At 33.7% G+C, this 13,486-nt stretch overlaps 2 protein-coding genes across 2 annotated transcripts in view; one reads left to right on the forward strand and one right to left on the reverse strand.

The window, feature by feature from the left end:
* The window catches only part of LOC137385797 (adenylate cyclase type 8-like), a 34,473-nt gene extending 26,878 nt beyond the window's left edge, over positions 1-7,595 (forward strand). The window contains exons 9-18 of the mRNA XM_068072365.1: positions 750-905; positions 1,325-1,458; positions 1,914-2,178; positions 2,901-2,951; positions 3,064-3,269; positions 4,043-4,136; positions 4,974-5,132; positions 5,763-6,002; positions 6,870-7,112; positions 7,307-7,595. Coding sequence (XP_067928466.1) covers positions 750-905; positions 1,325-1,458; positions 1,914-2,178; positions 2,901-2,951; positions 3,064-3,269; positions 4,043-4,136; positions 4,974-5,132; positions 5,763-6,002; positions 6,870-7,112; positions 7,307-7,588 — 1,830 coding nt within the window. The 3' untranslated portion in view covers positions 7,589-7,595. The remainder of the gene's footprint in view (positions 1-749; positions 906-1,324; positions 1,459-1,913; positions 2,179-2,900; positions 2,952-3,063; positions 3,270-4,042; positions 4,137-4,973; positions 5,133-5,762; positions 6,003-6,869; positions 7,113-7,306) is intronic.
* Positions 7,596-7,746: 151 nt separating this feature from the next.
* On the reverse strand, positions 7,747-13,305 carry LOC137401151 (UPAR/Ly6 domain-containing protein crim-like). The gene is made up of 3 exons (XM_068087530.1): positions 13,148-13,305; positions 9,145-9,291; positions 7,747-8,284 (listed from the first exon to the last, which is right to left on the reverse strand). The coding sequence occupies exons 1-3, from the start codon at positions 13,203-13,205 to the stop codon at positions 8,025-8,027; spliced, it is 465 nt and encodes a 154-aa protein (XP_067943631.1). The 5' UTR covers positions 13,206-13,305; the 3' UTR covers positions 7,747-8,024.
* Between the last annotated feature and the right edge of the window lie 181 nt (positions 13,306-13,486).

The raw sequence follows: 13,486 nt of genomic DNA on the forward strand, positions 1-13,486 counted from the left end.
TTTAATTTTAACTGGTCAAATAAATCAGTTTAATAAATGGGCTATTTGTATAAAAGTTAAATTGGACAAAATATTAATATTTACTCTGTATAAAGTTATAAAAAAGCAAATATAATTATAGTACATCTGAACATTAGTGGAATATTGATGAAATCGACTAAATGTGCGTAATTAATAATAACACTTTGGCCATTGTTTGCATATTTAATATCAATATTAATAAGTCCCACTGTGTGTATGTGTGCGTGCGCGCATGTGTGCGTGCGTTAGTCTGCATAAATGTTGTGCGTTTCCACATTTTTTGGTCATTCTATCCTAACTTCCCACACATAAAAGATATTTGCAAAAAATATTTTGTTTCACACCTACATGTATGTCTGGTTCTTGAAAATTAGCGACTTTAGCACCAATTTGAGAACTATCTGAAAATGAAGGAAACCCTGGCATGGCAGCGCTTACTCCTAGTTATGACTAAATGTTTTTGGCTCTCAGTTCAATGACAAACAGTGGTCAAGCACCGTGCACATCTGCGCTTAACATTAGCCATAGATTCTGCACTTTTGTGTTTTGTCGGTGACTTCCAAAGGCTCCTGACTCGACCCCTTATTAAAATTTGGGTGCTTTGCTTCTCACTAAAAAAATGTTAACAATAAAGCTGCGCAAGTAGTGCTTTAAAAAACATGATTCTCATAATTCTACCTTTAACCATTCTTAACTGCCCTGTGTATTTCCTAAGCTATGCTTACCAGATCTACACCAACCATGAGCAGGATACTAAGATGCCAGTACAGTTACGGCAGTCAACTAATAATGCAGTCAACGAAATGCTGATACAAGCGACAGACTCCAAAGCGGATGATATGTTGGCGAAGGATCAAGTGAACACTGTTCTTCTTCAATACACGGTACCTGCCCAAATCTGTCAGCAACACTTGTGACAGTAGCAGTCTGTAGTACTGCCCAATCAAACAGAATGTTTGGTATTGTCACAAAACATGTATAATTGTAAATATAAAACCATTTAAGTTTGAGTTTTAGGTGTATACAGAGTTGAGTATTTTAAAACATTGTATACAGTGTTGAATGTTTTAGGACAATGTATACAGTGTTGAATGTTTTAGGACAGTGTATACAGTGTTGAATGTTTTAGGACAATGTATACAGTGTTGAATGTTTTAGGACAATGTATACAGTGTTGAATGTTTTAGGACAATGTATACAGTGTTGAATGTTTTAGGACAATGTATACAGTGTTGAATGTTTTAGGACAATGTATACAGTGTTGAATGTTTTAGGACAATGTATACAGTGTTGAATGTTTTAGGACAAAGACAATGAAAGGAAATACAGAGACTGCAAGGATGATACGTTTCAGATAAACTTTCTATCATTTGTGATTATAGTGCTTGTCATTGTCGTCACCCAGGCTGTTGCTCATCAATCAGATGATTTTCAGATGTACGTATTATTTTGCATAGTCTTGCTGCATTAAATTTTTAGTTATTGGATACATTATGTGCTAGATTAAATTTAAAACGACGTTCTTCCAACTTCAGTGAATACCTTTAGTTGCATAGCATAGATCCTTATTTTTATATATTACTTCATAAATTCATATATTTACGCTGTAAGTTTATTTAGATGTGTGTATAACTTATTATTGGCATCAGTAATCATCAAAAAAACGATGTTTTTTCTTACATGCCAACAGAAAAAACGAAAAGACAGAAATCAAGATTAATTTCATGAGTTTAACAAAAGTGCTTTTAAAGTTGGTAATCTAATACTGTCGCGGAAGAGTATATAAATTCTGCTTTTACATCTTTGTTACCATCACTGGTATGAATGCTTGATGTGCTCAATTCATGTGATATCAGTAAGATTATTAGCATTTTTACGACTTTGTCTTACAGGTACTGGCTAGGTCCATTTCTGACGACAGTCGTCTTTCTTCTCAGTTTAACATTTATCGCTTGCATCCTTTTGTATCGCTATGTCTCCTTCTACAAATATCAGAAGATGATTGAAAAGCCTGACCCCGACTGGTCTAGTCGACAGAACACGGTGGCACACTTACGAGAGGTGAAACACTCTACGATACCGAAGAGCTACGCGATCAGAAATGTGTTGATTACATCAGCAATGGCATTTTTATTTCTATCTACTATTTTTAACCCGGTAAGTGAATGTGAACCCATTTATGTTCAAATTTCTTATTATTTGTTTTAAATAAATTAATCTAGTGTTGCAAAATTTGAAATTAATTATAACTCTGCCAGTCAGCATGAACCGTACACCCAAGTCATCATAAATAATAACTGCATAAACGCAATTTTTATTTTCATTTCAACTACTGACCCCTTTTCTTGAGGTAATGTAGTTGACAATTTAGGTTAACTTTTTCGGCATAGTTTTTCATTGTTTCTGGCATAGTTACTAATGCCAAGAATTTTCTGTTTTCAATTAGACAGCGTTCCTGTTGCCCTACTTTATTAGCTTAGTAAGAGTGATGCAAAAATTAGCCTGTCATTTAGGAAAGCTTACAATTATTCCGTACCATTTAAAACACAAAACCTCATGTTTAAATTTTTTCACATAACAAATTCTGTGGTGCTAAAATGGGCAGTGTTCTAATATGAGAGATTTAAACTTGACCGATCAAATTTCTTTATGGCCAAATTATTTATTTATCTATTTGCATTAAATTCTTAGTTAATTGTGATTGGTCTAACACAATTTCCTGGGGCATATATGGAATGGTAGATAAATAGCTGCCCAGTAAATCACCTCTCACGCTATAAGAATTTGAAAAAACACAATTTTTTATATCTTTATGTTACTTAACAATAAACAGACTTCCATTACTTTTAATTCTGTATTATTGTTTGTTATTATTGCAGATATATACGACGATGAATAACATAGAGATACAAAGTAGCTGTTATGAAGCAGTAAGTTTGTTAACTAAACCTGTATAAGCTTCTATAAATATACATAATTTATGGATAAAATACTAATAAACAATGTTAGAGCTATGACATCATTGATTGTTTTATTTTGCAGTATATGCTCATAGCTTGGCTGTTGGTCATGTTATCTACAGCATCATTTCTAAAGTGGATACATGCTATCAAAGTCACAATGATCGTTTTGATGTCCGTCGCTTCTATTCTCGTGTTTGAGACTATGGCCCAAGAAAACATAGGACAGGTTTATGCACGTCTCCAGTCTGAGCTTAATGCTACAGGCTCATTCGATTTATCACAGAGGTAAGAATGTCAGTTCATACACCTTTGGTTTTGCCAGTTTTTAGTTTTGGATAACCAAGCGTAGGTTTTTTAGCAAGCATTAATTAAATAGTTTTGAATGTAAAACTTTAAAAAAAAACAGTTGTGGAGCTTTTTAGGATTTATAAAATCCCAGCTATGAAGGTGACAAATAGAACATACAAATTTATTTGGTCATATGTATATATGTATTTATGTATGTATATATATACATGTATGTATGTACGTATGTATGTACGTATGTATGTACGTATGTACATATGTATATACAGTCATACCTCAACATACGAGTGTCCTAACATACAAGACATCTGAGACAAGAGGAAAGGGAAAATTTTATCGTATTTGTTACTTTGCGAGCGTAGGTGATACATTCGAACAATTAAACTCACATTTTGCCATTGTAATATTCTGTTTCCAGATAGTTTTTTAGAGAGTGGAAACGCATTAATTTGTATTTAGTTATTTTATATAAGAAAAATTGATTTGAGATATGAGAGAATTAATATATGAGCTCGGTCTCGGAACGCAAAAAGCTTGTATGTTGAGGTATGACTGTATAATCTAATACAAAAAATATTGGTATCTAAGATTAGTTGAACATATTGAGGACGTGCTAAATAATTGTTTTTTTAGCTAACTCAGTCAATGCTGCCAAAGATAAAATATCATACATGCGTGTAAAAGTGTGCATAATATCCTGGGTGCATTGCGTGAGTTCAAGGTTAAAGAATAGGTGTCTGTAACTGTTACAGAACTCTATATGGATACATGACCTTGTACAAGAGAGTTGAGTATATCGTCGCTATACTCTTCACAGCTGTCTTACTGATTTACTACTCTCGAGTGGTGAGTAGCTCTATAGTACTATCTAGCTGTTTATTTCACAGCATTGTTTTTGTTCCTTGTTGATTCACTAGGTGCAGCAGCTCAGCTGGCATGTCAGAATAGGAGGTATTTCTCAGCTAAAGCCATACTGTAGCACACCTACATACTGTAGCACACCTACATACTGTAGCATACTACAGTACAGTTGCTAAGAAATACAGATGATTACCCAGTTGATAAAAAGGCATTTGTATCATGTATGTTTTTTAAAGGACAAGAAAAGTGACTATAATTTGCAGACAAGTGTCAATTTGAAAACTATGTTCAAATCTGTCAAAAGATTATGTCAACGAATCAATTTTCTTCGCAATGAAAAGAACATGAGACTATCATGGTAAAAGTTGCTACTTTTAGTAAATTGGGTTTAGTTTCTGCATTCTTAAATAGTTTTCACAAAATTGCTTAAAAGAGATTTGGCAAAATACTTTAAACGGATTTGGTGCAATCTCTTAAAAGGATTTAGTGGGACTTCTTAAAGAGATTTGGTATAATTTATTAAGTAACTTTTATTATGTCAAGAAATGGAGTAAGGTAAAATTTTGAAACCACTGTTGCAATTATAAATCTCTTTTGTTCAACCTTTCAAATATATTTGATGCGAGTTAAAAAATCAAATAAAAAATTACTTTCCATCAAGGCAGCATAACATCTAGAGACAAACATTTTGCACACAATTGCTGTACTGCTATAAAATTACAAATTCTTTGGTGACAAAACACAAATTTCTAATTTGTTTGCCAATTATTTCACATTTTTTAATATCATTATAAATAATGTTTCATTGATGAAAAATTTTAGTTGGATCTTCATGCCAGATTGGATTTTTTGTGGAGGCTGCAAGCAAAGCAAGAATTGCAAGAGATGGATGCTGTCAGAGGTAACAACCTGACGTTGCTCAGAAACATTTTGCCTGAACATGTAGCCAATAACTTCCTGGCCAAGAACAGACGTGATGAGGTAAGAATGATAAGGTTCTCTTATCACTGCTAGCTTCATTATTGCTCTAGGAGCCCTTACATGCTTTAGATAAAATCCTCACGTATTAGGTGAGCAAACAAAGAAGATATATAAACAAAGCATTTCTTAGCTCAAATACTAAGGTAGTCTGTTTGTGAAAATAATTGAGACAGCTAAGATAGGATGGCTCATTTTAAAGTCAATATCCACTTTGAACACCCAGCACAGAGAGTGTTACTTATGCATGTTGACTTCACTTGATAACAATAATAGATTGATTTTAGAGAAAAAGAAAAAATAATACCAAAAATGCTGGGGATTTCCTACAATCATATCTCTTGTTGTCTTCCTCAGTCTACGAATGGACATTAAAATTTGCTTTTGGCTAATTTTTTAAACTTTTTTAGCCATATAGCTACAAAATATGCTAAAGTTTGTCATTTTCAACTTAGAGTTACATATATACACCTATTACAAAGTCAGCAATAACCTTCAGACGGTAGTTGTCAACCTAATGATTTTAAAGGAGAACATAACTCCAGATTGTAACTTGATTCCCACATACTAAACAATGGTGAAACCATTTTGCTGCTTGCGCCTAAAATGCTGTAAATACAAATGTTTTTCCAGGAGCTTTACTGTGAGTCCTACAACAATGTTGCGGTCATGTTTGCATCTGTTTGCAACTTCAATGAATTCTACCTTGACGTACAAGGGAATGGCTACGGATTTGGTTGTCTTATGATACTGAATGAGATCATCGCTGACTTTGATGAGCTACTCACTCAATCAGCATTTGTGGAAGTTGAAAAAATCAAAACTATCGGTAGCACCTATATGACATGTGTGGGACTTTCTCCAGTTCAAAAGGTTAGATTAATATTTTTTTAAATGATAGTACAGAATAGCTGTTAGAATGCTTGGAGAGGAATGGCTTGTCATCTACACACCTCTTCCCACTGCCTTGCGTTGAGTGCTGACCAATGGAAAATGTTCTATTTTTTGGAAACATGATACTTCACGTATTCAAGCTATTCTGAGAATAGGAATATTAGCTCCTCAGGTTGAAGGAATTATAAGAGTTTTGAGGAACTCACCCGCTCTTGATGTCATATCTTGCTTTAACGCGGGTTTCATTCATGTTAACCATCCAAATATTTGTTGGCGCATAATAAATAGTTGCTAACAAATAAATACTTGCTAACACCTGCTCTGAGATATGTTGGCAAACTTTTTTAAAATTTACCGGGTATTAAGTATTAGTATGGACATAAATTAACTACTCGCAGGTGAGCTATCAACTCCTAACCCAATTGTGAATTCATTCATTTTTGTAACAAAAGAATGGCAGAGTTATTTGTAACAAATTGGGAGGGCTTAAGAGTTTATCAACTATTGTAGATGCAATTTTTCTAAAGAAAGTTAATATATATACCGATGTGATCGAGTCATAATTAGTATCAATTTGTAAATAACTTCACGATTATTTTGTACTGATCATTTTTATGTGTACAGTAGTTTATCTATCCTGTAGTTCAGAATGATCAAACGAACGATTTTTGAGTTACGGCTAAAATAATGAGAGCAATACATAACAACCATTACTTTGAAATGAATTCGCCCGCAAGAGGGGAAACTCCAAAATAAATTTTCTTGGCAATGGTTACCATAATACAACTGTATATCAATTTATTTTTTAAGTAACAGACACTATGTATTAAGCGCTTTATGTTGCAGTCAGAGAACAATGCCGCCCAGAACCTAAAGACCTGTATCGACCTTGCATTTGAAATGCAAAAAACTCTGACTATTATAAATCAGAACGTATTTGAATATAGATTCCAGTTACGAGTTGGAATAAACCACGGACCACTAGTCGCAGGTGTGATAGGAGCGAGGAAGCCCCACTACGACATCTGGGGACATACCGTGAACATAGCTAGCAGAATGGAAAGTAATTGTGAGCCAGGTGAAATCCTTGTAAGTTATATAGTCTTTTTCACCTGATAGGAGTAGAATGCTCTACTTCAACTCATTGCTGTCGGGATATATGTTTGCAAAAACTGTTGAATCAGTTTCGTAACATTTATTGATTAAAGTTTGAAAATTTATTAAAAATCCAAGTCTAATCTAATAGTGGGAATCATGAAGCAATTTTGATATTATCATTGTAGGTTATGGAATCTACAGCCAACATATTGAGCAAAAAACTCCATTATCCAGTCAAGTGCAAAGGATCAATACCAGTCAAAGGCATGTCACAGTCGCAGTGCGTTTACACCGTATCAGAGCCAAGCAAGATAGTTCCTCATTCATCTGCCCTCCGCAGACCTTCCACCATCATTGGCTCTCCCACCACTAACTCATTTGACACATTGGTGCTGAGCATTTTGAGAAATCCTTCCAAGAAACAGAAGGTTCAAGATCAAGAAGCTGTTGACAATCATATTGATTAGGAATTTCTGTCTGTACTGAGCTGCCTTCACCAAGTTGGATAGTTACCAGATAATCCCAACAGATCACTGATATAGACACTTAGGTATGAAATAGATCTCATAACACAGGCTTATGAATTAGACATTACACTTACCTCACTACACAGAATTGCACAAAGTTTTAGGTTTTATTTTATAAATTTTATTATCTATGCAAAAATATTATACTACATTTGTAATAAATCAAAATTCAATATGAAGAATATCAAATTTACAAACTTATCTGGGCAGCCTAAATTGCATCCACTAATCTTACAGTCTGACAACCGAAATATGTGAATGAAACGTCCTTGGAATGTAAAAGTGGAATGTTTCAGTCGAGATTCACATAATTTCCAGAATATTCCAATTATAAAAATGATAAAAGGATATAAAATAGAGATGGAAGTGGGCTGAGTTACAACATCCATGTCATCAGTACACAGGCCAGAGCAAAAGAAATAGTTGCCTGAAAACTCGAGGCGGAGTTACACAACCACAAATCATTGCAGAAACAATAGAGCTTTTTAGTCTCACTGTTGATGTAGCTAGGGCCATACGTGCTGTCGGACTTTGCTGGTATGCAGTAGCTGTGTCGTCGAACGCTAGGCATATCTTCCCGTATTTGTGTTTCCTTTAGCAATGTAGAAAGACATCCCCTGGTCACAGTTGTTTGACCTAAAATAATCATTTAATCAAAACTTCCAGCGAAATCTGAAAAAAAATTGTACCTAAATATCTATCTCACACCAAAGACCATAAATGATTACTTGAAATTGATGGCCAACATCATGGGAGCGATAAACTAGCATTCACACCAACAGCCAATAATGATTAAGCTAACGAAGAGTATGGTCTTATTTGTTGCTAGTATATGCGAGCCAATCAGATTGGCAATAATATTCTAAATATATTTTAAAATAGACGGTTCATAACAAAACAGCTTCATAAGGGCAAATAGTACCCCAACCCTTACCTTCAGCAAAGAAGAATGATAAAAATTATAAGAATGAATAGCTTCATGTTTAATGTAATAATATACGGCATACAGCCGAGATATTAAAATAAGGATCAAATGTTAGCATTTGACTGTAGTTCAACAACAACTCATTCAAAAATGAGAAACAATTGCAGCGGTGTATTAACCGCTAAGCTTTAAGAGCACAACAATAGTCAACTGCAGCCGATAATTCCATCGTAGTCTATATTGACGTAAAAAAATGCTCAACTTTTTGTATCATTTGTATATCATACTTTCTGTATCATCATTGCTTCAAGAATCATTCTGTGTAAATGTGCACAAACAAAAACACTAGTAAACTAAAAATGTTATTAACATATTTAAATATAGTAAACCAATGGTTTAACAAAGCAACTTCCACAAAGCTCATTTATTACCCGGATTTCATGTCGCATAAAACAAATACACCGGCAGACAATCAATGCAAGCCTACTGACCACGTATTCACTCCTATATATGCCAAAGGTAGTCCACTACTAGCGATTACGAATGTTACAAATCAAAACTATTTACTCACTTCCAACAGTGTTTTTAATTTTAACACACATAGGAGGATCCGTTTCAGTTCCTGGACATTCCTTCCACCCTTGCAGTATGTAGTCTACAGAGTACACCCCGCAGCCAGGTTGAGAGCTATGGCACTGGAAACATTTCAAGGCTGTACCTAAAACAATTTTTCAAATCAGATGGAGTCGTAAACCACAATTATATTATTGCTACATTTGTTTACATAAACTACAAACCTCACAACATGTCGCTACCATCTGACTCATAGTCAATGAGTGCGGTCACTGATGTCAACTTAACAAACTTTCAGATTACAAAGTCATTTCAAATGATACGAACAGTCTTGGTTGATAGATGAAAGATAAACAGTAAAATATATAGAAACTTTTAATTTTTAACTAGTGCCCACCCCTGTTTACTGAACAAAAGCACACATTGACTGAAAAAAACTCACTCAGAATATGTTCATGAATAAATTTAAATTCACAGAAACATTTCTAGAAATGTAGTTCTGATCGCATTAAATGAATTAGGAGACCAGAAGAGGTTCTCACCAAAAACAATGATAATATTTGGCGGTAGTCAAGATTAAACATAAAATCATTATATGTTATGATTTGGTTTGATCATAAACTATTTCATACCAGAAATACCGCTGTATAGAGGATAAAACAACAGCATTCAGACCACAGGCTGTAATACTTTAGGACTGAAATAGGAGAAAGCTAATTGAAAGTATAACAAGATATAAATATACGTTCTATTTACATAGCATTACTGATCAATAGAGACCTGCCTTCAATAATTAAATTTTGGACCAATACATATCCAACAAAACATGCTTCAAATCTGATAAGTACTATTGAGGTTTCACCGCTATGTAACATTCGTGCCATTTTCCTGGACCTCAATGAACTCCCCTTTGTCACCACAACATAATTCAAACGCATAAAATCGACTTACCATAAACCAAAAGAAACTACATGACAGGAAAAGGATAGTATAGAATACAAAGCAGTTGTGGGAATGGTGTGGGATGAACTGATCACTTTTCGAAATACATTGAGATAATGAACACTAAATGTAGATCTTAGAATATATATGGGTCTATCCATAATCACCATTGTTACAATTGGAGCAGAAATTTAATTATAAAATATTGGTATTGCATTTAAGATGATTTTAAATCGGATATTCTCTTAGAGCTCAACGAGCTCTTTCGAATGATGTATAATATGTTAGACTGAAGTTAATTTTTACAGAGAAATTTTTTAGTTAGTGTGTCACTCGCGTTACATCAGAGAAATATGCATTTTGAAGAGCTAGTTGCTTATCCTTAAAACTCTCTGATTTGTTGGGAAGCACAATTATAAAAACTTATTTGTCTTATTTTAAAGAAGCTTGCTGACATATCCACTAAAAGTTATCCAGATATTAGATGGTAGTTGCTAACTACCTGCTTGTAAACATGTCACCGCTGTTACATTTGATTGCCACCATCGTTACGCTTCTTATATTCAGTAAACTTATAAGTATTTAAGTTCGCTTTAATGAGATCAATAATGGTATTAAAGCTAATGATTACGATATATATAGACAAGCCTTAACTTGAAATATTTTTTATTGGTTTCAAAGTATAAAATATAATAATATAATAGTTATAATACATAACAAACATGATTAAGCTTAAATAACGTAAGATGAGAAAAAGAATATTGATCATGTAATTGTGAGAATGTACTAAAAAAATGTTTTAGAGCATTCTGCATGCTCTAAATCTTCTGTAAAACATTACTGACCTCTTTTAGAGAAAGTAGGACAAGACAGTGACTTGGCTATGTGATGAAATTCTACCCATGCTATATTTTTTGTATTAACAACTGAAGTGTTTTTTGGCTTCACTCTTTAAAAAAACTGCACTTTAGCTTTGAGGGCATCTACATTGTTTACCACTCCTACATAACGCCTAAAAGTTTTTTCCCCAGGCAGCAATGTTAGCACAAAATCATCTTCTTTCAATGTGCTTGCTAGTTGTTTGATGGGTTCGGAATTGCACTCACTTTCTGGATCACTAATTGCATGGTCATCGGGATCTATGTAAAAGTTAAAACTTTCCAATGGCATACTTTTACTTTTCTATATCTTTGTTTCATTTTATCTTTTCTCATTTCTATTGCCATCTTCTGACAATGATAGTCTAACTGTCATTGCCAGTTTATGGACGGTCTGACGACCTTTGCTTGGGCCGTTTAGAAGTGCTCGATCAATCTTTTTACAGCTTTATCTTCAGATTGTGGGTTGCCAAATTGGGAAGTGATTGCTACAAAAATGAATATAAACTTTAATAACTTTTTTTACAAAATACATGAAACATTAACTTAAAACATCCATAATGTACGCAGATGTAATAAAGCATTAAGTTTTTTGAAGAAAAAAATAGAATGTACATACCTGGTAATTTTACTTTCAAGTTTTTTCCCGATCTCTGTATTGCTTAACTCTAATCCTTGCTTTTTCTCGAGTTTCCTCCAAATGATCTTCTGTAAGTTGAGCTCTTCATTTTGTTCTACTCTTGATTTTGACTAGGGCAGTCAAATACTGGGTCTATTGTTTTGAATATTGACATATTTTTTACAATATTTACGCATCTGCTCTGCAGATTTTGTGTTACTCAGGTTGAAAGCAGAAATGACCGGCAGACTTTCCACTTAACAATATTCTGTTTCAAGCACTTGTTACAAGTTACTTCCATGAGTTGATTTGATTAAATTTGGAACCATTCTCAATATCGGAGTCGCAAGTCTTAGTAATACATTTGTAAGGTAGCAATCGTTTGCTAACTTGCTGAAAGAAGCTTGTTAAGTTTCCACAATGGCTTAAATTTACAATATGATAATGAGTAACTCATACATGAGAACATCAACAACACCACAAATTACTGTTAAATGTGAAATTCACTCAAATTAATACTATAGTTAGATGAGTTGAGGGGTGTAACAATGGTGACAGTGTAACAGCGGTGACGCAAATTTTGGAAATATGTGCAACTTTGAGCAAAACTGAAATTAGTTAAAGGTACAGCGTATAAAGTTAGCATTGAAGACAAATTACTACCAATTTTGAACTAATAATACAAGTGTAGTAGAAACTTATTGATGTTTCCTGTCACCATTGTTACTCAAAACATGCCAACTTATAAAAGAGCCCCACACCAATAGATCAGTGCACTGCAATACCAATTTATGCATTAGCGGGCAGCAAAGCCAATGCGAAATCCATTACAATTAGATATTTGCGTTCAGAGTAATATGTATACCATGTACAAGCATATCTATCTTGCCATTATGGTCATAAAGTATTTTGTGCATATACACTAACTTTAGCAAACTATTAAAACATGATAGAGGAGCCCTACCCCCACAATTATTTCCTATTTTAGGGTTTGGTATGTATACTTCATATGTGAAGCATTATTTTAATGAAATTACTATTACTCTTGAAATTTTGCCAAAAAATCCATTTATTTATGGATAGACCCATATGGAAAAAATAAAAAGTAATATGATTTTATAAAAGAACACAAAAACTATTAAAAAAATGATTGAAATATTGCGAAAAACAAGTGCACAAAACCAAATGCTATAGATAATAAAAAACATAGCACGAATGAACAAAAGACAAAATGTAAACAAGATTTAAAAGTACGCAGACGCAACTAAAGTTACAAAAGGAGGGTTAAAAAAATGTCCTAGTTGCAAACTAATGAAAAAAAGATCTCAAGGAGGTAACTACAATGTGATGTCCTATGGGCCTGCCAACAGTCTAAAGAAAACAAGATAACTAATTTCTCAATATGATCATTTTGCTTTAATGACATAAATTTCAGATCTGTATTATGGTAATATTGACGCGCAATGGATGAACAGTTTTGGTTTAGTTGTGGATTAGGCTCCTGTTTTAGCAGCCAACGACAATGACACACACACACGTTTAATAACCCCAACAATACTTACTCTTTTCTAAAATAAGTAGCAAAGTTGCTACAGAAATAAGGAACGTTCGCTTCCACATACTATCGCGACTATAAGCCTGCAATTATAAGTTTGTAGGCCTATGTAAGTACATGTATTGAACAACTGAAGGTAGGTCGTGATTACTAGGTGGCGCTGCTAAATCTTAAACACTAGACGTAGAATCCATCTAACAAGTCTCAAAATGTACGACTATTGTTGCGAGTAAAAATGTTGAAAAAGAAATCCATAAAACTACTGCAATACATTGCTCTATACAACGTTTTTATAATAAACAAGCATAACTAGAAAACAAGCTATTTTAAACGAGTCCACTAACTG

This window comes from Watersipora subatra, chromosome 1 (genome assembly GCF_963576615.1).
Source record: "Watersipora subatra chromosome 1, tzWatSuba1.1, whole genome shotgun sequence".
NCBI classification, from domain to species: Eukaryota; Metazoa; Bryozoa; class Gymnolaemata; order Cheilostomatida; family Watersiporidae; genus Watersipora; species Watersipora subatra.

Bases quoted from the DNA above. Each gene is read 5' to 3' on its own strand.
- LOC137401151 (XM_068087530.1), bottom strand. From the start codon at position 13,205: ATGTGGAAGCGAACGTTCCTTATTTCTGTAGCAACTTTGCTACTTATT. The intron at 9,292-13,147 runs GTAAGTATTGTT...AAATTGTTTTAG, and splicing joins GCTACTTATTTTAGAAAAGA to GTACAGCCTTGAAATGTTTC. The intron at 8,285-9,144 runs GTGAGTAAATAG...TGATTATTTTAG, and splicing joins AATTAAAAACACTGTTGGAA to GTCAAACAACTGTGACCAGG.